General features: G+C 39.9%; 1 protein-coding gene across 6 annotated transcripts in view; it reads right to left on the bottom strand.

Moving 5' to 3' along the window:
• Positions 1-23,343, bottom strand: part of nectin1b (nectin cell adhesion molecule 1b) — a 157,365-nt gene that overhangs the window by 76,571 nt on the left and 57,451 nt on the right. For 5 of the 6 annotated variants that reach the window (XM_005936810.3, XM_005936811.3, XM_005936812.3 and 2 more), the window contains exon 5: positions 21,854-22,005. In XM_005936810.3, the coding sequence (XP_005936872.1) occupies positions 21,854-22,005 (152 nt within the window). Of the gene's footprint in view, positions 1-5,335; positions 9,400-21,853; positions 22,006-23,343 lie in introns of those variants that run through there. The other variant, XM_005936814.3, reaches the window with a different exon arrangement.

Raw genomic sequence — 23,343 nt, 5'->3', positions numbered from 1 at the left:
GGTGTCAGTGTTAGTGTTTTAGAAACAATAGTCATTTACAATAGTGCTTGTTTTAGTGGGATCATACAGTCAGCTGCAGCAGTGCAGCACAAAACAGCTCATTGTTAAGAGCGGATCTGGGGAATGGAAAGAACGGCGTGAGATTTGAATGTGCCTTTCTCATAGTTCATTTTCCCAGTTTGGTCATGGCAGGTTTATGTCTCCAAATTTTGTGCCTTCGCATTGGATAGAGCTCCAAGGGAAACATATGTCAACTTTGGTCGCACCACTTGTTGCCTGAGAGATGAAATCTGAGGAGACATAAACAGGGAACTGAGAGTCAAAATGCAGAAATGAAGTACGGGATGACGCAAGTCATCTTAGGACACATTTGCTCATATGACCAATGAAAATACCACAAGGGATAGATACCAGCGGTATCTACTGATGTTTCTCATGGAGCTGTAGTTGTTTTTGGCATGAAAATCAATCTGACATTTTGTTATAAATAACTGGTTAAAAGCTGAAAATAGTGTATCATGTGATGACAGTAATGGGCCTGCCAAAAATGCTATTCCAGTTAAATGGATACACTCAAAAAAAGAGTTACTGGAGACATCCAAATTTCACTGACATTAGAAATATGTTTATTTAATAATATCTGTATTTACCTGCATTATATTTATTATGTTGTAACTGATGCATACTATCCTGTGTAGGCTACAAAAAATGAGAGATCTAATTGTGAAAAATAAACAAACAAACAAAATCCTTCACATCCTTCCTCTAAAATAAAAACATAGCAAAGTCTATTTAGACCACGCCAGTGTCTTATAGCTTTATAATGATATCACAACTAAGTGATTTTTTTCCTTGACTGGACTGAAATGCCAAAAAACAGAACATGACATATTATGTGATCATGGCCACACCAGGCTGCTCTGGCAGCTAACTTAACAGCTAACTTGTAAAATATCAACGTAAACAAAGGATATAATGTGATGATGGTTACATTACATTCTAGTAGCATTGAGTTATTTTCATAATAACTATATTTAATCATTATTAAATTCTGCTCGACTCACCACTATCTTGCTCTTTCCTTCTTTTTTCTCTCACAGAAGGACAACTCTTCTTCATTTTCATTGATTGACAGTCAGTCATTTGGTTTGTTTAAACAGAATCACAAACACCACTTGCAGTGGGAGTGAGAGGAGTAAGGTGGATCCCCCTTGGGGAGGTCTCTCTGACTTTCACGTCAAACTTTGCGCATTGCCACTGCTGCAGTTTAACGTTTGTTATTCCTCACCTGGGGCCCACACGGTTACCTGCCTTGCCTGCTGGCATGAGGCGCCTCTGGGTCTTATATTATATTATGGGATAAATTGATGTACCATGTAAATTGCCTGGCAGGTTTCTATTAAAATTATGTAACAGCACATGTCAGATGTACAAGATCCCAGAACTCTGAAGTTAAAAAACAAAAAACCCTCCTAATTTTATTTTGGCTGTCTCTCGTTTAATATCGTGTTCTTCTGCATGTCTGGGTGGCTGCTGTTTTTAGATCGTTCAGATGTCCCATTGGTCCACTTGTACTTATGCATCTGTGATGCACACTGGATTTACACTTTATCAAAATTCTGACTCTTCACCTTGATTTCATTTTGGGGAAGTAGAGGATCTCACAGGGAGGCAAATCTGGTGAGTGGGGCAGGTGCTGATTGTGTTGACGCGGCAAGAAAAGTCCAGCTTTTCATCATGTGCCCGCATCAGAGTTTAGTCTGTTTCTGCTGAATATTCTCCTCTAGAGACCTCAGAAAGCTACAGTGTTGACAGTCGCACCCACTGGTACAAGTTTACAGTGTACAACCTCATAAATGCAACAAAAAGGAAAAAAAGAGCAAGCTGCTCTATGGGATTGGAAACTGTGGACTCTTCTACTGAAAACTGCTGGGTCTTAGCCAAAGACACAGCTCTCATCACCACCAATGATCCTCAGCATGGAAGTTGAGCCAGTTTGAGACATTAATGCTAAAATGCAAAAATATCAGAAAAGGGAAAATCTGCTGAGTATTTTATGTTATTTTATTTACCTGGCAACTTTTTGATTGTACCTTGTAACTGTGTATCATACAATAGCTCCAAATATTTCTAGTTAATTTGCACTAGTGAGAAAAACTAAGAGCAAAAAAGACTTGAATGGATGAGCATTTGAACATACTCACACTGAGGTGACCAAGAATGAATGTGACAACACATTCTAAGGTGTTTGCCTAAAAGTTCATTGTGTATGTATCTTTAGAACATTGCTTTTGGATGTCCTCCTTTCTCTCTGTTGGACAAAATCATCACATAAGAACTACTGGATCAGTGCCATGAAGACTGGCACGGTTATTAGTGTCCTCTCAGATAAAATATGCTTAAAATTTTGTATTTAGTGCCGTCATAAGAAAAACTAAATCTATATCCAGTGCTTCAGTTTATATGTGATTATTACATTCCGATCATGCTGTAAAATCGAATTAGTTCTTAGAACTTAAAAAAATGATGCAAACTCATAACCTCAAAACAACCAAGTAAAGCTTACTTCAGATAACTAAGTTAGGGCAACTTATTTATTGCAAGTATACAGTACTTGATCTTTCTGGGTAAGCAATGCTAATTGTTTACCCACTGATAAACATTTCAAGTTCTACTAAATTAAAAAACAATTTGTAGTACACTTACTGTTTTTAATTTTGCTAACACACAAATTATATGCAACTGAATCGCATTATGTTTTATCATCCTTGAACTTTAGGGATTTCTAGTACAACACTGATGGAGTTAAAATCAGCCCAACTTTTATTTATCAAAGTTAAAAAAAAAGTATATCAGCCAACATAGCAGACACTGTTCTGCTGAACATCAAACAAGTGTATTGCCACCATTGTGTTATTCAATGACATTTTTAAAATTAGCGAATTTAAATTGCATATTTATTTGTTAGCAACTTTAAACAAAGATTTAATTATTTTGAAACTAAGTTTAGGCTTCCCATAACTTCCAATTGCAAATTACATTCCTGATATAATCATGATAGAATGTTGAAACGATTGTTCAGAAAGTGTTCAGAATTCAATTGCAAGTAATATCACTACTACTTGAGAGGCACCTTTGCTGGCAGGTTATGTCATTCTACACATGTTAACAAGGACTCAGAGCTGATATGAAGTGCATTCTCAGAGTGCCACTAGCAAAGCTGTAAGATCTGAAATATCAGCATATTATCTTATCATGTTCCAAAAATGAAGTATTTTATCTTTTAACACATCTACAGAACATTAACTTCTGAGGCCGTTTGTGTAAATGTAAAAACAAAACTGAGATGGCATTGTTGATTAAAGGTTGAACGGTGTATATTGGTAGACGGTATCATTTTTGGGAATGTGTTTAAATACTTGCAGCATATTTATTATGAGAGCACACGTGCCCCTCAGAGTTATACATTTCATTATGGATCACTGCAATATAAGTTCAGAGTGTATGTGGGATAGCACAAGTGCAAATAACAATACATTTTATTTAAAATAAGAACGCAGTATTAAAAAGAGTGATGCATAAACTGTGGAACTAAGACAGTCTGTGACACAGGTATGATCATCTGATTTTATTTTAATAACAATTACAAATATTTCACAATGCGACTTGCACAGCCGAGTGCAATCATTATAAATCTAAATGAGACAAAATCAGATATTATTTTCCCTGTTTCAGTATGCAAATATGTGCACAAAGTAGCCTTAAAGGAACAAACTAGTGCTACTAAAAGCCACCTCACTGATTGACTACACTCTCCTCCTGAAGCCATCCCAAAGGATTGCTTATTAATATACACTATGATCATTAACTATTTAATTACTGTAGTTTAATGACTCGTGGCGTAGGCTGTCTGTGTGCTTTCCTGAACTCATTAAGACTGATATTTTTATTTATTTACTTATTTATTTATTTATTTATTTATTTTTCTGGCTTGTTGGCAGCTCAACAACTCACAGATGGTTGGGTTAAAACCAGAATTTAGCGAACAGTTGTGGCCTACAAAATGTAACAGACGTCTAAAGAAAAATCTAAATCGAATTGGTATGTGATTCACCACAAAAATGTATGAAAACTGTTGAAGTACTGAAGATTTCTTCAAATTTGAATATAAAGCATTTCGGAACTTGATTTAATGACAAAATGAAATACATAAATAATGACAGGCACGGTCAGATGGTTTTTCAATTTTCTCATTCATAATATGTTAGAGTAATCTGTATTCTCTTATTGCACTCCATGTTAAATGGAGTGACATCACACACTGTAAAAGACACTTTAACAAACTCGCTTTTGAATTTATGACCCAGGAGGAACATACTTTAGAACAGGAATCTAGCCATATTTCATCCAAAAAGTACTTTGATAGAGGATATGCTGTAGAATTCCATTCCTGGCTCTATTAGGAGGAGAAAAAACTAGATGGCCATGCATGTTAAAAGCCTATGTGCCATCAAAGCCCCTTGGGCTACAAAGGGCTCTTTTAGCAAATGGATGGCAACAGCTGCAAACTCTGGGCTGTTCTTAATGTGCACGATGCAGATGTCTGCACTTGAGTCCCACAGTCTGAGACAGATCTGTCTGCCTCTACACTGGGCCTCTCTCATCATATCACTGTAGCTTCATTAAGCACTGAACTCAAAATCAACATCTGCCTGACAGTTTTTGCTCTCCAATTAAAGTAGAAAAATACCAAAAACTACTGTTATAACCATCAAAGGCTCTTATTATATACTGTATGTATCCTTTTATCTGTCTTGTGTTAACTTCAGATAAAATGAAGACATACGTTATACTAAAGTAATTCACATATGGAAACTGTAGCTTTGAAAAACGCTTTGAATCTGTCGTCTTTGTCTCATAAGGTTAAAAAAAATACAGTAAACTACAGCGATGACTGTGAACAGATCGATAAGATACAAAGAGAACTGTCCCGTTGTAGCCTGGACACTATTTGTGCTTTTTGAAATTGTTAAATATTGTACTAACAAGGTCTATGTTTGTTAAATTTGATTTATTTGTAGTCTTATTTATTTACAGAACAAACGTATCATGTCTTACATTTAAGGCTCACAAGAAAATAATAATAATAATAATAAAAAAAAAGTCCAAATAAGCACCGGCATGAGGTGACAAGGATAAATTACTGGTCGAACCGACTGGGAAAAAGCTGCAATTACCAAAATCAATACACAGCGATAAGAAATGTGCTGCAGACATAAACCATATTCAATCAGATAACACACATCTATCCAATCAGTGAACTGGGACAGAACGCTTTTGACTATTGAACTCATTTAATGCTGAAAACAAATACAAGTTACTTCACTGGGTCATCACAATTGAACAATAGATTTTTTTGTTTTTTGTATTTGTATCACCCTCAGAAATATACATTCACATGGCTGCATACAGACAATTTCTCTCTTTTGACTTTCTTTTAATAACATTACATCGACACACTGTATGCATTACCCCCAACAGTGAAGCCACTACTGGCATATTAAAAAAATGTACTAGGGGAGCATTTTTAGGTGGGACTTTGGAAATAAGCTATGCATCAACATCATCTATCCATCATCGAGTCTCCATGTTTGTGGTCAAAATAGGCATATTTTACATGACAGGGTCCCTACACGGCTGTCCCGAAATAAATCCCAACTATAATCTCAACCTTATGTACATTATTTACAGTGGAATGTTGAAACATACTGAAACATACAAAAAAAGAGAGATTAGGATGGAATGAAATTACAGTCAGTATTACAAAATAGAAACTCATAAAACCCCAACGACATGAAGACAATGTTTACATATACAACTATACAGACTGTTGACCCCAAAATAAAAGGCTTTCTCACGCCAACATATCTGACAAGCAAGTGTGGCAGTGGTTACATAACTGATGTTAGATGTCAGATGAAACCTTAAAATTGTGCTTTAAAAGGGGGTGATGTTTGTAAGTACAAGTTGAATTTCTCTTAACTGGACCAGCGTTTCAAATGTTGTGCTCAGAAAATTCAGCGACGTGCAACCAAGTTGCAAAGGTTAGATCTCTTCAGGTGTTCAACTCTCAGAATTAGTGCAGAATTAGCTGATTTAAAGATCAAGTGTACACACATTGTTCGTACCTTGCTAAAGCTCCTCTATACCTTCTATAATATTCAATGTAAGCAAGCGACCATAAGCTGTCTTATATTTAACAGGTTTGCGGTCTGCATTGTAGTTTAATAATAGCCACGATATTATTCTGGGTATGAATAGCTTGAATGGTGGAGCAGTAACTGTTTAGACTACCCCATGCCTCCTAACTTTGACAGGCACTGAATGCATGAACAAAGGATGCTTTCGATGTGTTTGTGTCTATTATGCTGTGATGCAAACTGTGTGAAGTTCAAAAGTTACAGCAAAGCACTCCACCTGCAGGTGAACAATAAAGTAAAGACTATAAAACTGTATTTTGCTTCAGAATATTGAAAGTAGCAACCCCACTGCTGTCAATGAGCTTCCCCCTCTGAAACCTTCAGTGGCAGACCTTGTACTCCTCACTCCATAGTAGATGCACTTAACAGAAAAGATGTAAGGCTTTAGAAAATAAGGCTGACTAACTAAATTGAGACTAACAGACTTAAAAAAAACCAATTCCCCATACTGTGATGCTGATTTGTTTTGAAAATACAATATAGTTTGAGGTTCATGATTAACATGCTCATCTAAAAACATACAGTAGACAAGCGTGGACTGTAAAACATTCACATCTCGAGCAGAGGGAACTGCTCTCACAGAGATGTTATTTTTTTCATTTTTATTATTCTATATATATTTATATATACTTTACACTTTTCTTGTGTTAACTGCAAAATTGTTGCTGGGTACTGTGTACCTAGGAACTCATACCTCTGTCAATACTGACGACACCGACAAAGTGTAGTCTTCTGAGCTGCAAATGAGGATAAGCACACTGGAACTGATAGGAAAAAAATAGCAACATATGCACTTCCACTCCCACACACAAAACATGCATAAAATAAGGCTTAATACAGTATTTATATTGTTCAGAGCCAGTCAGATATGTCGTTTACATTGATAGATTTCCTCCAATGCTTCCATTATAACCAATTTTTCACATTGCGCTTTTTTTTTTGATGCAAATACATTTTGCTGATTGTGTAATGAACCTCTGTGCTGAGGAGAGAAACAAGTCATTAGCTATGCTAGCATCCACTGGCACTTGTTAGCGGTGATTTTAAAAACATATATAGATATAGTATATAGAGAGCCTGCAGACAGAGTCATTGATTCCCCATTAGCAGACTGAGATGCCAAAATTAAGGAAGCAACTCTTCCTAATTTTAAAATCACCTTAAAATCTCTGGATAGTCACTTAAAAAGCAAAAGAAAATGAACAAAAGCATCATGAAAGCAGCAGGTGACTTCAGAAGGGCCACCATATTTTAAATTCCCTTTACTTGTTAGCATGTTTTCTCTTCAGACTGAAATGAAAACATCAGTTTCTCCTATTTGTGTCCTTTGTGTCCATGGATGACTCCTCATAGAAAATGCTGTTGATGTAAGCCAACTATTCAGTAAAGTCACAATTATAAAGAGAGACAGAGTCGTTACAGGAAAACTCCTCAGACACTTTTGACTGACATCCATTTGAAAAGAAGAAAAAAAAAAAAAGAGGGTCAGAAAAAAATATAATTATGACAGCTAAATGCAAAAGACAGACATTTCATTACAGTGGTAAGATTTCGAGATTGTGTACACAAGTCAAACTGTTCAAGTCAAATGACAATCATGACATTTCAGAGCATTTTTGAAGATTTCCCTGTGAAACTCACCAAGTGTCTTTTGGACATGACTGTGATGCACCACTGAAAAGTAGAAACTGTTTCGTATGATACAATTGCAGCCCTTCTCTCCTCGGCTATACTGCTGCAACAATAAGGGCACTAATGCTTGAAATTAATTTAAAAAAAAATAAAGCATACTGGATATTTATATGTTACTGCCATGTCCATATGGCTCAGTAGACTGACTTCCTCTCGGTAAAGAAACAAGTCGAGCACATAAACACAGGGGATCAAGAAATGCTAGCCACACCTTTGGAAAACAGCATTAACATATGTGTTTTAATGCTGCGAATATATAAAAATTAGTAACGCTAACCCCACTGAGAAACAGTATGTATCCCATTTCCCCCCTCCCCCAATTTCTCTGAAACATTTGACCACAAAACTACACACACGTAGAACTCCACCTGTAATCATGTTAGACACTTAACTCTCAGTTCTCTGGTCACTTAAAAATCATACAAAAAGACATTTATAAAAACAATAACAAAACTGCAATGCTAATGTAGAAAGAAAAAGAAAACAAACTGAACATCCAGTGTAGGACTTTCACAAATGTGCTCAGCAAAACCTCAACCTGCTGTCTCTTTTTATACATTTAACACATTTATAATATGAAAAAATACACGAAATGAAGAATACACCAGGATTAATCGACCAATCACCACACCGACCTTGTATGTCAGCAACAGTGTGTCCATCTACATACCTTAGTTTGTACACTTTGCCCATTCACCTGATGGTACTGATACCAATGCTGAGAAGTTGATGTTGCTAGCACTTTAAATAGACACTTGATTTTCTAGTTGATATTAGTTGGATGGGGTCAGATGTGAAAGGGGGCGGGATATTAGGGTGACCAAAAGAGGGACTATGATAGTGCAGTTTGATAAATGGGAGGGTGGGGGTCGTGATGGAGGTGAAGGGTGAGGTGGAATGGAGGTGGGGGACAAAGGGTTGTTTGGTTTGGTTGTTGCATGCCACTACACATACCATTCTTTCTTAGAAATGACAGAACCATCGGTTTGAGAGATCATATCATCGGCTATTTCAGATTCAGGCTCATACTGGAAAGCCAGAGTCCGCTCATCGTAATCTCGGCTCTCTCCTTCATCCACAGTGAAATAGGGCCTCTTCAGGTCTGATTCAGCATCGAAATCACGGTCGCCTGCCTCAAACCCTCCAGTGGTACCAATCTGGGCGGGTTTCTTCTCTTCGTCCGAGTCGTCCGGGTACTGCAAGTTCTTAGGGATGGGGGGGTGGGTAGGCAGCCCACCAGCCTTGCTGTACCCATTTCCGAACACATGTTTCTTGGTGCTGTAGTCTCCCTTGAAGGTGCGCTGGCGGCGGCGCAGGAATATGAAGAGCAGTATGGCCGCCAGACCCAAGAGGGCAACACCCCCCACAGCACCCCCGATGGCGACACCTGCATTGTGTTGCTCCTGTGGGACATGTGTGGTGCCACCGTAGGTGGGGACAGGAATTTCTGGGTAGGAAAACACAGATGGAAGGGAGTGTGTCAGTGCTCTGGTGGGAAGAGGTGCATTTGTGCAGGTGCTTTTTTTTTTTTATTTTTTTTTAGGAAAGATGGAGTAAGGGAGACAAGGACGGAAAAGCAAAGGGGAAAGGGAAGGACCCCTGGCCCCACGACAACACCCTCTCCCAGCCCAACAGTAGTCTTTAGTGACATATCATAAAAGCTCAGCTACAGCCACATGCAGTTTTAGACGCAGAAATAATGAAAAAACCAGCCAGTCCACCACAGAACACCATCAAAGAGTAAAATGACTGAAGACATTAAAGTAAATGAAGCTTTGTCAGCATGCATTAACCATCATTTCTTCTCTGATTAGAAGGCGGAGGAAAATTAAACAATTTAATAGGCAAACAGTGAAGGAATTACAACCCCATTTCCAGAGAAGCTGGGATGCTGTGTAAAATGAAAAGAGAATGAAATGATTTGCAAGTGATTTAAAGCCTATATTCAATTGAAAGTGGTACAAATACAACATTTCAAATGTTGAAAATGTCTGCTCATTTTTAAGAATCGTATTCTTTGAGTTAAAGAGCAGAAAGGCAACCAGGGTGGAGCAGTGCATAGTCTAAAATGCGTCATTGTGATAACTAGGTGGTCCTACATGCACTACTTCTTTTTTTCCTTTTGTCTTTTTAAGACATGTCTCTGTAAGGAGTCTACTGGCTTATCTGCTGTCCAGACCTGTCCCCAGCACATTGGTATTTTACTGTTCCTGATGAACATAGGCACTGCGCTACTTGCAAATCATTCTGTTTTTATTCTTACTCTAAACAGCATCCTAACATTTTGGAGATGGGTTTATAATTGATATGGCTCTTCAGTTAACAAGTTTTACTTACAAGTCAAAGTAAACATATTCAACGATATACTGCAGTACAGTCCAGCATAAATAATTAAAACAAGACATTTTGATCACCAGCATCGTGGTAATGAAATGAAAGAGCACTGCCAGAGATGATTATCAGCAGCCAAGCATACACAGCCATGATGCATTTAGAGAGCTGATAAACACGAAGCTCTTCCATTCAAGCAGAGGAGCACACGGCAAAAAATAGCATATGCCTCCATGAAAAATATATATTATTGACTACAGAGAGAGGAGGAAAAGAGAGAAAATTATCATAAGCCTCGGTGTTCTCCAATCTAGAACAGAGCGAATATGACTAATGGCCCGTGAGAGATAATGACAAAGATGCTAGAGTATGAAGGCTGCGATTTCACCTTGCAAAAGCCAAAGGAATATGTTGACTCTATACTGACATTCAAAATTCAAATTCCCAACTGCCATGTCCATAGCATCACTAAAATGAGGCGCTGTGTTCAGTCCACCATTTAGAGAGTGCACAGCGTACATACAGGAAAAAACAAAACAAAACAAAAAAAACACAAAACAAAAGGACTACTTTTGAGTCAAATGTGGGAGCAGCATACAGTAAAACTAACATGAAAGTGCTGTCCCGTATGTGTACATCTTCACTTGAAACTACAAACTGTGCAAAGCTCCTTAGAGCACACAGACAAGAGGGACTTTTTATCTGAAATGTGATCAAAGCCTTGAGGCGCATAGGTAGTGCTTAGGTAAACCGGCAGAGCAGAAGCACATTTAACTTCAATGGTGAACACTGAATCCTCAACAGAAAGGTAGGGGGATACAACACAGTTACACCATCTACTAAACAAATGGTGTGGGAAAGGCCTGGAAGAAGGGAATACGAGACTGTGAGAAACAAAGGAATGAGCTTCCTGTTCACACGGAGCAAATCAGAGAATTGTATGTAAAGTCCGAAAAAAGGCAGGGAAAAGCAATATAGGTGAAATACATGCTGCTTTTTCATTTCCTTCTGATACTGTCTTTCCAGTCTTACTGCTTAATTACACGCCCATTAGGCACATGATAATGTAACACACACTGATAACACTAAATACGTTAGCTGTATTCGAAAAGAAAAAGGATGCGTTTCTTATTTTATGACATTTTTACGACTGAATTTCAGCTGTAGTCTGTACAACATGCACACAAATGATTTATGGTGCTTATTAAAGGTTTTAAAGGCAACAACCGAGATCAGAATTGTATCTGTGTTGATCTAACAGGGGTGGGGAAAATATGCATGGGCAAAGTGTCTTTCTGAAATTTGAAGCTCATTTACAAGTAATGGGTCATAATTGAACAAAAATGAAGGTTTACGTTGAGCAATCCTAAATGTTCCTTGGAGATAAATTATCCCCACGCGTAATCAGTAAGTCGGATAGAGGTGAATCAGAACACCACTGCAATAACAGCAAATCTAAGCCATCCTCATCAAGCAACACAAAAAAGACAAATTTCCCACTTAAGCAGAAAATCTTTTTCAAATTATTGCCCTTAACGGGTGAATCAAAGCCATTACACATGGTGAGAAATGCTCTTTACTGGAAATGATGAATCTCAAACCTAATTCAAGTATAAAATGATGGTAGTGAGTGAAGTTAGGAAGCTACTAAAGCCTTCCGCTCTGCTTTAATTACAATGACACTTTATCAGTCTACAGACGAGACCTCCCAAACACGGTCGCTCTCCGTAGCCGCTCTTCATCTGGACCCTTTCTCCAAGGGCCGACAGCAAAGCTCTCCAATTTCTATAGCCGTGCCGGGCACAGTCTCAAATATCAGCTCAGGTTTTAATCTGACCACCTAATGGGATTATTCAGACACAGGCCTTCATTACACACATCAATGAGAGAGCAGAGCCAGGTCACCCCTGCTAGAGAACACATCCTCTCACCAAGTCCAAAGACGGGTGAAAATCCAGAGGATTGAAGGGGCAAAGAGAAAAGGAAAAATATTCTCCTGTAATCCTCTCTTCTACCCTTCACTGCCCTCGTCTGTAACTAGGATCTGTTTTTGCTCTCATCAGTCCCCTTATTCAATCTTAATTAGGGAGATTATTGTACTGCATTTCAAAGGTTGCCAAGACTCCATATTTACCATCATTTAAAGAGGTGAAAAACATAAGGACAGAGCATTTAAATTGCAGAATAGCAGCAGTGAAAGAAGGTGATCCCTGCCATCTTCATTGCTATAAAGCATCAAGCGAAGCTACCTCTGACACTCGTATTTGCCGAATGTGAATGTCAACACTAATAACTGTACAAGTGTTCATTTAAAAAAAAAAAAAGCACAGACACGAAAGAGGTTGTAAACCTCCAGGTATTTTTTGTGGGTTTTAGGCTGGTGTATCCAGCCTGGAGGAAGCTTTGCAAGCTGCTGCACCAAAAACAACATATTGCGTTTTCGAAAGGAGGTATTAAGTTGTTTTACTGGAGCGGCAATGGAAGGAGGACTACTGATGTTTTTAGATAGCTTCAGCTCTGTGTTTGGGGCACTTTAAGGGAGAGAGAGGAACTCAGAAAGACCAGAAATTGCTCATCAAATCACTGAGTGCAGTACAGGAACACTGCTTCTATTTTGCAACTTAAAACGCCGTGTTGGCAAAGAGGACTGTCTGCTCTCACCATGTTACCCAGCGCATTTCCTCTCTGTGCTTATCCCTCTGTAAAATCACACCACCAGCCATGTGCATACGTGAACATATCTCCAGCACAGCAGCTTTGTCTAGTTCACGGACTCTGTGAATTTATGTTAAATTAGAGCAGCTAGGGTGCAAGCTAATCACCTTATATAATCCAAAAATAAATGAAATGAATGGCTGAGTTATGTAGGTGTTTGACAGCACAGAAAAATGAGGAGGCGTTTCACTAGCGCGCCTTCGCTGCCGGCATTACCTGCCAATGGACAGATCAAAAAAGACCTCAGCAGCACAACAATGGCCCTGATACTGTTCCACGCTGTAAAAGGCAATGTCTATTAACACCCGTGAGGAAAAATGCAGATAGTGGGGGAACTTTTAGTTGCAACGAATAAAATGTAGTATTGAGATTAATAGGTGGAAGGATGTGCTGTGAAAGACTATAATTCAATCCAGAGGCACGATAGATTTATACAGGGGGGGGAAAAATAACAGGAAATCTTACAGCTACTCTAACAACAATGCCATTTCGTATTGGGTTATTCATACCACTCTGAACCCTCACATCTGACATGATCAAGTGGATGATTTACTACCTCCAAATACCCAAGTGACACAATATGTTTTCTTCACAACGCAATGAGAGCTTCTCATCTGAGTCATTTGTGCAAAACACAAGTGAGACTTAAGAAAAAAAATGAATAAATGCTGTGTATATATAATATACATGCATATATATTTTGTAATAAAAATGATTTGTGGCTTCAGAAAACAACATGTATTCTGAGCAGGGGTTTGCATTTCAATGTAGAAGCAGCAGATGCTCGGAGATAGTGCGGGAAATGATTGTAGAAAGCAAAGGGGGCTTTAAAGTGAGAGAAACAGTTTCACAACTCCGTCCTGCAGATACTGTTACTGGGTGTGCTCCAGTCATGTCTGCACATGAAAAAAAGGAGGAGAGACAGGTAAAAACATTCCTGAGACTTAGCGCAATCACTTGGACAAGGTTATGAAAGAAGCTGGGAAAATGAGAGAGGATTTTCAAAGAGTGGCGCTGGGAGTGGTGTTTTAATATGACTAAAGGAGGAACAAGCAGCTGACAACAAAAGATGAAAAGAACATAGAGGGCTACTCTAAGAAGTTGAGGAGTGGCAACAAGGAAAAAGATTGAGCAAACGCCTTAAGAGCTTGAGGAGTGACAACACAAAATAAAGAATGGCATAATGAGCGAGTGAGTGAGTGAGGAAGGGCACAATCAGAGAAGACACATTAATTCACTGATTTAACAGATCCTCATTACCTCTCTTGTCTGAATTTGCCAGTGGTTTTGAAGTCATGGAAATGTAATGCTGCCACGACGAATAAAAGCTCATCACTGACAGGAATTTAACATGCTGCTTTGAGAGTTGCGGCTGGGGCAAATCTCTTTTTCAGCCTATCAGATATTCCCTCCCAATAGCTGCCATTTCTTCCCGTTTGTCACTATAGATTGTTTTTGCTTCCACTGACTTCGGAGACACAAGCTCACCTCACTTGTGCCATTAAAAGCTTCCCACAAATTCAAATCCAATTCCCTGTCATAAAACCAGTGGGTTAGAAGGATGGGATATGCTGGAGGAGACAATGCTGTGAAACTACTGGAATCAAAACACGGGTGACATCATCTGTAGCCTCAACGTGTGAACATGCAGCAACTTGCAGGACCATCGAGTCAGAAAAACAGCGACTGTTTCTTGTTTTCATCTCCTCTCAGCAGAAACAGCGTGTCATCTCTGACTGAGACCAAGAATTCACACCACCGACTCTCTGCTTTCATATATGGTTATTTGTAGTTGAAATAAACAAAGCCGCCATTGTTATGACTATTATAACAGTAATCCGACATGAAGGTCGCATTTGAAAGTACAGGAAAATACTGGCGCGCCAGAACATTTCAGAAAGCAAGCTGGTCCTCTTGCAAGTATAATATCCGTCATTTTGCGCTACGGGGCAATAATCATTTTTAATGCACCCTTAATGAGCAATGAATATTTACACCAGCATCTAAATGCCAATGCAACTCTTTTAAAAAATTATGTTTACGCAGGTAACATTATTAATGCATTTGCACCTGCGGCTGCAGTGCTTAGTCAAAGTGATGTGCAGCTGAGTTATTGGGTCAGCAGACATGCAGCAAACAAATCTGCATGTTAGCACGTATTAAGTCAGCAAGAGGTCAGCGAGCTGTTTGTTTACCACACCATCCTACCCTGTGCTTTTTCTCTGTCCCCCCCTTTTATTTTCTCCCCCTGTTGTTATTTTTGAGCGTAATGAGTGAATCACCACAAAGCATCACCAACAGCAGCAGCAGCAGCTTCGGAGCCAGTGGTCAGACCCCGGGACAGCGTCTGACCTACTTCATCAGGCTCTCATGGAGGCGTGACAGATCCAACACCACATGGGTGGACAGGGAGGAGGAGGACAGAGGAGGTGAGCTGGGCCGAAGGGGCTCAGCCAATCCCCCTGCTCCATCTGTCTGCCACATCCCTCTCCTCTGCATATCCTCCGGAGAGCAGAAACAGCAAGCCATGCAGAAACAAATGTTAAGATAAATCACTACGATCTCAGCTGCTCTGCTCTCACATGCTCTCCCCTGGTGACATTTGCATTTCACATCTCCAGCCGGGTTATCTCTTCTTCTCCAAATATAAAAAAAAGACTCTTTTTACACAGTGAGCACTTCCCTCCTCCATTTTATGCAAAATGAGCTGCAGCCACAATATCTTCCCCCTCAGTGCTTTCCCCTGGCACAGCACAGAACACAGAAGAGACTTTATGGGGCGGCCTATGCTGTGCAAGCGAGGGAACGGGCCATGCTAATGTCTCATTTGGATAATGAGGTGTGATCTTGGCAGGATCTGAGCAAAGAGCAACTCCCCCTCCCCGCAGTGAGAACGTGGGGGCTAGAAGTCACTCTGTCAGCCTGCACACCAAAACCCTTGTAGGTTTGCAGAAGCAGGAAGTTCAAGGGTGATAACAAGCTAGCAAAGGGAGCAGAAGACCAAGATCCTCAAAATGCTCCCTTAACCTGCATCTGCTTGAAGTGACAGTGTAATAATATACAGGATATACACATGTGGCCTTTGAATCTATGAATAATGCAGGCGGCGATGTGAGAAGCGCAATGTGCTATAGCGCACAGATTGAGACAGACTCCACCATGACAGGCGAAGACAAACAAATTTCACATAGCTAGAGGAGCCTTTGCAAAGCTGACATCATAATGTCTCTTGTCTCTGTCAGAGAAAAGAAAGAGACAAATGGCTGCACGTAGCGGCACTGCTGTTAGATGTCAGTAATATATGGTGCATTACTTGTTTTATTCAAGGATGTTCTTGCCGTAGTCTCGCAAGTTTTATTACACTGACCGATCGCCACATTATCACATTGAGAAAACCAACAGATCCTGCAGCAATGGACTGACCGCCATGTCTGTTTCACAGCTGCTAAAAATAAACTACATTATCTACTGGAATTTACTGTTATGCGGAGACAGTAAAGTATTTTAAATAATACACATGTAAGCTGAAATCTTCCCAAAGTCACTGAAGTCAGTTTAAGATTATTTTTGGTATATTCTGTTACAAAGACTCTTTCAGTAATGGAAACTGGAATATAACAGTGAAGAATCAATAAGGTTTTAGTAGACTTTTAATCCAATAGGAGTGATTAAAAATTTTAAATCTTTTTCTTTCTTTCTTTTCTTGTTTTTTAAATCCGGATGTTAAATCCTGAGCTGTTAATTTCCTATGCGAAAAAAAAAATTGAGAGATCAAATTTTAGAAAAAATATCTTGCAACAATCTAGACTAGTGAAGTTAAGTACATTTTTAAGGGTGTGTTTCACAACCAGTTAGAGTCGTGATAATATTTAAGGCAATTAAAAGATCTAATGTCAGCTCAGATAGCATCTTCTTGTCAGTAATTTAAATTTATGCTGAGGAAGCTCCCTGTGCTATTTCCCATTACCCGCTGCTGCTTTCCTGCCAACCTGGCGGGTAAGCATTCACAATCATTATATAGGCATACTGAATTCTCCTGACAATAACCTCATTTGCTTCCGGTGAAGAAGAAATGTAAATAAAAAACCACATAGGCCTTTTTTTTTCTTAAATCAATGTCACCTTCTCTCACTATCACTGTGTGTTACTGTCTTTGCACATTATAGTGTTGTAGGACTAGAAGGAAAGAAGAAGTGACAACCAGTGAACACTAGAAGTTGACACAGGCTGTTACATAAAGGCCTGTAAACAGTTCCATGCCCTCTCTTCCTCTTTCACGTCCCCGATGCTGTCTGGCTGGAAATAAATTTTAAAAATCAGACAGACGAACTCAAATTTCTCCTTCAGTGACATAAATACATTACCTATACATGTCTAACTACATATATATTTTTTATTCAAATAATTTTGGCACATGACTAGGATTTCTCCCCCACCTCTTCTTTCTAAACTTCATTTTCTCACATGGCAGCCAACTATTGCGTGTTCAGGGAAGCGTGAACAGATGTTGGCACCGGTTGACTGTGCTTACAGAAGGATCCATCCTCACGCTTTCTTGCTAAATTGATGAGAACGCTGTCACTCCATCCAGTTTAACCCAACTGGTAAAGCCCTGTGGCAAAGCTGACTGCACCTCTGCTCTCTAAAGCAGCTCTCTGCCACAGCTCTGACAAAGGAAGATGAAAGTTAGCGCTGCTAAGCTGTAAGGGGAATCATCCAAAGGTTCACATACTAGCTGACCCCTAGCTGATCTGATATCATCATTCATAGCTGATCCTGCTAATATGGCTGGAATAATGCAACGTCTTTGACTCACTCTGGCCCCTATCTCTCAAAGACGAGTGCTGGTGTGTGGGTGAGTCAAGGTTAAAATGAGTAAACAAATGCACTTCCCCCTCACTGAAGCTAATTTTCCCACATGTCACAAAACTGTGCGCTGCCAAGAATAAAACCACACATATCCTTTCTCAGGGGTGATAATGACATAATTGTAAGGCCATCCTTGCAAAACAGCCATTCATCAGAACTTATTAAGCTCTAGGAAGAAATTTAAGATGGCAGCATTGATTTGTTCCAAGCACAAAAACAGAGTCTGATGGTGGAAAAGCTGATTATCTTAATGAAAGACTGATTCTGTCTCTCTTAAGTTGGGGAGGATCTTTGAGGTTTAACCGCATTATTCCTGTGGCTTTCTCAGCTGCAATATTTTACAGGGGTGACTGCTTGAGTGACATTCCTATTAGACAGTTAAAGGCTGCTGAGAAGGATTCATCAAAAATAACTTACATTGTGAGGCTGTTTAATTGTCTCTATTTTTTAACACGGCCTCTGATACCCGTTGGTAATTAGCTGATTAATCAGATCTGACGACTTGTCAACTTTCTCTCAGGAGATTTCTGAACTGCATGTAAATGAGTGAGGTATTTGCTAAGAAGAGGCCCATTACATGAAACTCATCTCCCTCGCTATAGATCCCTCCCCCTCCCTCTCTTCCTTTTCCCCTAGACTTCCTTTCCACCTCTTTTTCTGAGAGCGAGGATTGATTAAACCAGGAGAGTGCTTCATTAGATTCTGACAAGTGACACCATTTCTCCAGAACACATGTCCTTGGAGAAAGCCATTTTAGCCCATGTGACTCGACCATAGTCGATGCCATCTCCGCAGCAAACACTATCCCAGAACTAATTGAAACAAGGTGCTCTGTGGCCCTGCTATCTGCATAGGTGACAGCTATGCAGCTACCAATCTGTCCATGAAAACTGAGTAGTTTGATTAAAACACACTTTCTTAAAATCCCCCACGTGTGCTGCATTCCACTGTGGGAAAATAGCTTTTCTGCTATACAAATGAGACGTCATGGATGTTTTATCTTCCTGACATCAAGTAAGGTTGTCGCCACAGCAGGTGAATATTATGGTGGCAATCTATAAGTGAACTTGAAAACAAAAAAAAACAAACAAACGTATGCATATGGATAAATCTCTCTATGGACAAAATTATGTATAATAGTGACAAGATTGCTTGGGTGTCATATTTGTCAATGATAGAGTTTAATAAAGGATAAAAAGACCAGGAACAATGATGATTTATTGACTCTAGTAACACAAAACTCTCCTGGGAGTCTCCATGTTCAAAGACCATTAAAATGGGCTTTTAACAAGGGAAATAAATTATTATTTTGTGTTTTCACTGGTCAAAAAAATCTGGCAGCTCTAGCAGCTATATGATGTTCTGAACAAATGTGCCGAAGATAGTGGTTTGGTCTTTTTCAGCACAGAACACTTAGCTAGGATTACTGAAGCCTAATGGTGCAGCCATGAACAGCAGCCAGCAGTGGGCTCTCTCACCTGCTATGTCTCAGCCAGACCTCTTTGAAGTTGCAAAGCACAAAGATGCTTTTTGAAGTTAATGAAGCATCAGCACACTTCTTACACCAGCGCCACTGGGTCATTATGCACCGCCAATGTCAAGGCAGCAAAGAGCACTTCAGAAAAGTCAATAGGAAATGTTGCGAACACCCTGAAGTTCCCATGTAAAGGTCTTTTCAGTCATGTCAGCCGTGCAGATCTGCAGTCACAAATGTCTCCTGAACCGAACTGAACTATCTTAACTGAACTCAGAGTTTCTGGTGACAGGTACACACTATCATGGGAATGCTATCAATTTCACATCATCAGCAAAGAGTGCATAAGCAGATGCATCACACCACTGCAAGATATCCATGTTGCTAGTATACGAGACACGGGGACGAGACCGCCTCTGTCGCCCTTTGTGTGCATCCTAAAGCAGGAAACTGCATTAATGCTTCAAATCAACCTGAGTTGCTTATAAGGCATTGTGTAATTTGATGGGGCTTCATGTCAGAGCTGAGGCTCTGAACTGTGCTTTCGCAGGGGGAATCTGGCTGTTCTCCCTTTAACTTGTAACTGTTACTATGGGAACTGGCAACATGCTTTTAAGACTTGTGTGGTACCCTTTGAGAATATATCCTTAAAAGAAATTGGGAACTTTTGCCATCAAATAGTACAGAACAACAATATATTCAGCCAGTGTGTTACTACAGAGACGGCAAACAGACCACTGGGTGCTTTGTGGCATTTAATCTTTGATAATATAGTTTTTCTTTGACGGCAGTTATTATAGCTACAAATATCAAGTGACAATCTAACTGTCAAGTAGAAAAAATTCAATAATTAGTTTTAATGCATAATTATATGTAATAACTGTAATAATGAAGCACATTCATTATTTGTAAACATGCAGAGTGACAGAAAGGAACAATGACCTACTACTGAGAACCAAATGTATTTTCACAGCCTCGGAATTAGTCATTTTGCTTCCTCTAACCTGCTACTGAGCACAGTGCAAACTTCTTCAAAACTCAAAAGGTTCAAAGACAAAAACAAAGCAGAATGCTTAGATTCCAATTTTGCACGGAGGCGACCTGAAAGCGAACGCACTTACATCGTGTACCCACGCATTGTTCACCTCACTCACTGGATACAATTATATAGACAAATGATGAGAATAAACAGAAAGACTACTGGGACAATAGCAATGTGGTTTGTTAATTTAAGCAATCAATGAAAAAGAAGAAATAGAAAATTACTTTGGTGCCTTTGTTTTGCCTTTCCAAAAGGGGGTACAGTACTTTATGCCAAACAGTACATCTCCTTGGAACCCAGTTACTCAATACAAGCTGGTGCACAGCGATTTCCTAACAGCAGATTACTTCCTCATCGTCTGTTTGATAAGAAAGGCCTGTTCCGACTCCTTTGAAACCTCTATTATAACGCTACTAGCCCATCTGCTTTGGGAGGGCAACTTCTCACAATGCAGGTAATGACATCACACAACATCCTACAAAGCTTCTTTGTCTTAGCCTTACCCTTACCAGCAGAGAATAACACACTGAAAGAGAGGAAACAGAAAAAAAAAAGGTATGCAATGATACTGTAAGGCGCAGCTGTTCACTTCACACCAAGCAGAGCGTTTCCAGAGACACAACATGAGTCAACATGCAAAGCAATGCAAGTTAGAACACCTCGGCTTCCCAGAAACCAAGCAGCGCAGAGAGCAAAGGGGAAAAGACTTTCCAGTCTGACCAGAGCAAAACTGTGACAGTCTCCCAATACCACACGCACACAGCTGGTAGCAATAATAGATGATCTCCACATTTGTAGTCTGTCTAGCAAGGTCAGATCTGGCATATATTGCAGTTGGGGCTTTGAGGGCATAATATCGTCTCCTATGGATAAGAACCCAGAGGAACCACAGTGCGTGTGTGCCAACAATTATGTGGAATACAAGGAAACTGAATCAGTTTTGTTCAGCATTTTGTTTTCCCCAGAAGACAAGAAGAAGAAGAAGAGGAGACAAAAGAACTAGCACAGAGCTCAGAGAGATGTGAGCATGATGCAAGCAAACTATGATCAATACAGTACCCTCACCTCAAACCCCCAATTTCCTTGATGTTATTTTAGGCACTGATAATAGACCTGCTTTATGTTGCTCCCACACATGTGCTTGGATGTGTAACAGGGCAGGTCGGGAGGGGGGCGGTGGTTCTCACAGTGTGTGAAAGTCTGATACACAAACAGAGAGGATTTTTTTTTCACCCAACCTGCCACACTGTTCAGCAGGGTGCCCCACAGCTAAGGCAAGCTGGATCCACATTGAAACTACGCAGGCGATCTGCTGCAATCACCTGGTATGTGCATGTGCACTGATAGCTGTGTTTATTTGGGCAGAAGGGGGTCTGATCCTTTCTGACTGAATTTTTAGAGGGCTACTGCACTGATCAGGCCATGCCAGAGTTACTGGAGAGAGAGAAATGACCAGCTTAATCAGCCTACCTGTGATGTTGACGTCCACGATGCCGGTGCGAGTCCCGATGCCGTTGGTAGCGTCACAGACATACGTCCCAGCCAAGTCGTAGGTCACAGGACCCTTGAAGAACAAGGTGTTGTTCTTGATTTCCACATTGCTGGGTAGGGAGCCATTCAAACTGCGATGAAAGAGAGAGAGAGAAAAAGAGAGAGGAACAATAATGCAGATGCCATAAAAAGGCAGAATTACTCCAGACCACTGAAAAAAAAGGAAAAAAAAACCCTCCCAGATGCAGCAAAGCAATTCAAAGCGCATAAAAAATACAGTCTCTAGTGCCAAACAAACTTGGATGTGGGTGTGGGTGTGAGATAAATACCAAGAATATTTGACAGTGCTATATTTCAGCCATCATCCATCAAGTCCAAACAAAATTATGAGGACAGGGAATCCCAGCAGGTCCAAACAGGTAAGATATAGCTGATGCCTGAGGACATGGACTTTTTGACACGTGGAATACAAAGCAGTGGCAGAGGAGAGGATTGTAGGGGGTAAAGGGGATGGGGGGGGGGGCTTCCTTCCTAAACTACAGCACAGCACACATGGCTGAAGTCAAAACTCAGGGGAGCTGTCAGGAGAGGCAGCTGATCAAGCGATAAATGCAGAATCTACCAAATGCTGTGCTGTCATTGAGAACTGCAGCCTGTTTCTCCTGCCTGAGGTGTTTGTCTTCATGGTTCACTATCTCTACTGTGTTCAGACTTGCTCATGTCCTTTGATCAGGTCAGCAGACTTTGAGGCCATGGATCATGAACAAACAAAGCCTCTATTGTATTATCTGGACCCTTTTTATGGAGCCCGCAGGCTAGAAAAGGCATCAAATTTCACGACAATTAGATGTTTCCTGTTGAGTTTCCCTCAATTAGCCTCATCACCTGCTCTGAATAGGCCCAGCTTGAGCAGAGTTACAAAACATCATGATAATATTAAAGAGCCCCCTGGTCTGACTGAGGTGAGCTGCTGGTTGTTTCTTTAATCAATAAGGATGCTGCAAAGATTTCCTCCACTACTGTGGGCTCAGAAAGGCACACTGAGAAGTGCAGGCGTGCAAGAACATCAAAAACAATGTAGTGCTCCTATTCATTACAGTGAGAGAAAAACAAAATAACATCACGGCGAGGCAACAATATTAAGTTTCATGCTCACAATGGTCACGCATCAAGCACTTGAGGTTCACTTAACAGGCTTTTAACAAGGCTCTGCAATGACAGGGCCTACGACACACCGACAAGGTATTTAATAAAAACGTTAAGTACAAATAGCTGATCTCCGTGTGGTTAAATTTATCTGACAGAAGAAAATGTCAAAACAAGGCAAAATAAAAATATAAAAAATACCACAGTATAGTTTCGTAGCAACAAAAAGTCCATAGTTCAGAACAAAAGTAATAGAAAGAGCTACGGCTGAGCTGTTTTCATTGGCCACCTTGGCAAAGCAATTGCAATGGAGCCACAAACAA

This window comes from Haplochromis burtoni, unplaced genomic scaffold (assembly GCF_018398535.1).
Source record: "Haplochromis burtoni strain Fernald_Lab_line unplaced genomic scaffold, NCSU_Asbu1 Contig_36, whole genome shotgun sequence".
Lineage (NCBI taxonomy): Eukaryota > Metazoa > Chordata > Actinopteri > Cichliformes > Cichlidae > Haplochromis > Haplochromis burtoni.
Note: the sequence above shows the minus strand (reverse complement) of the source record. Positions and strands in the feature narration are given on the sequence as shown.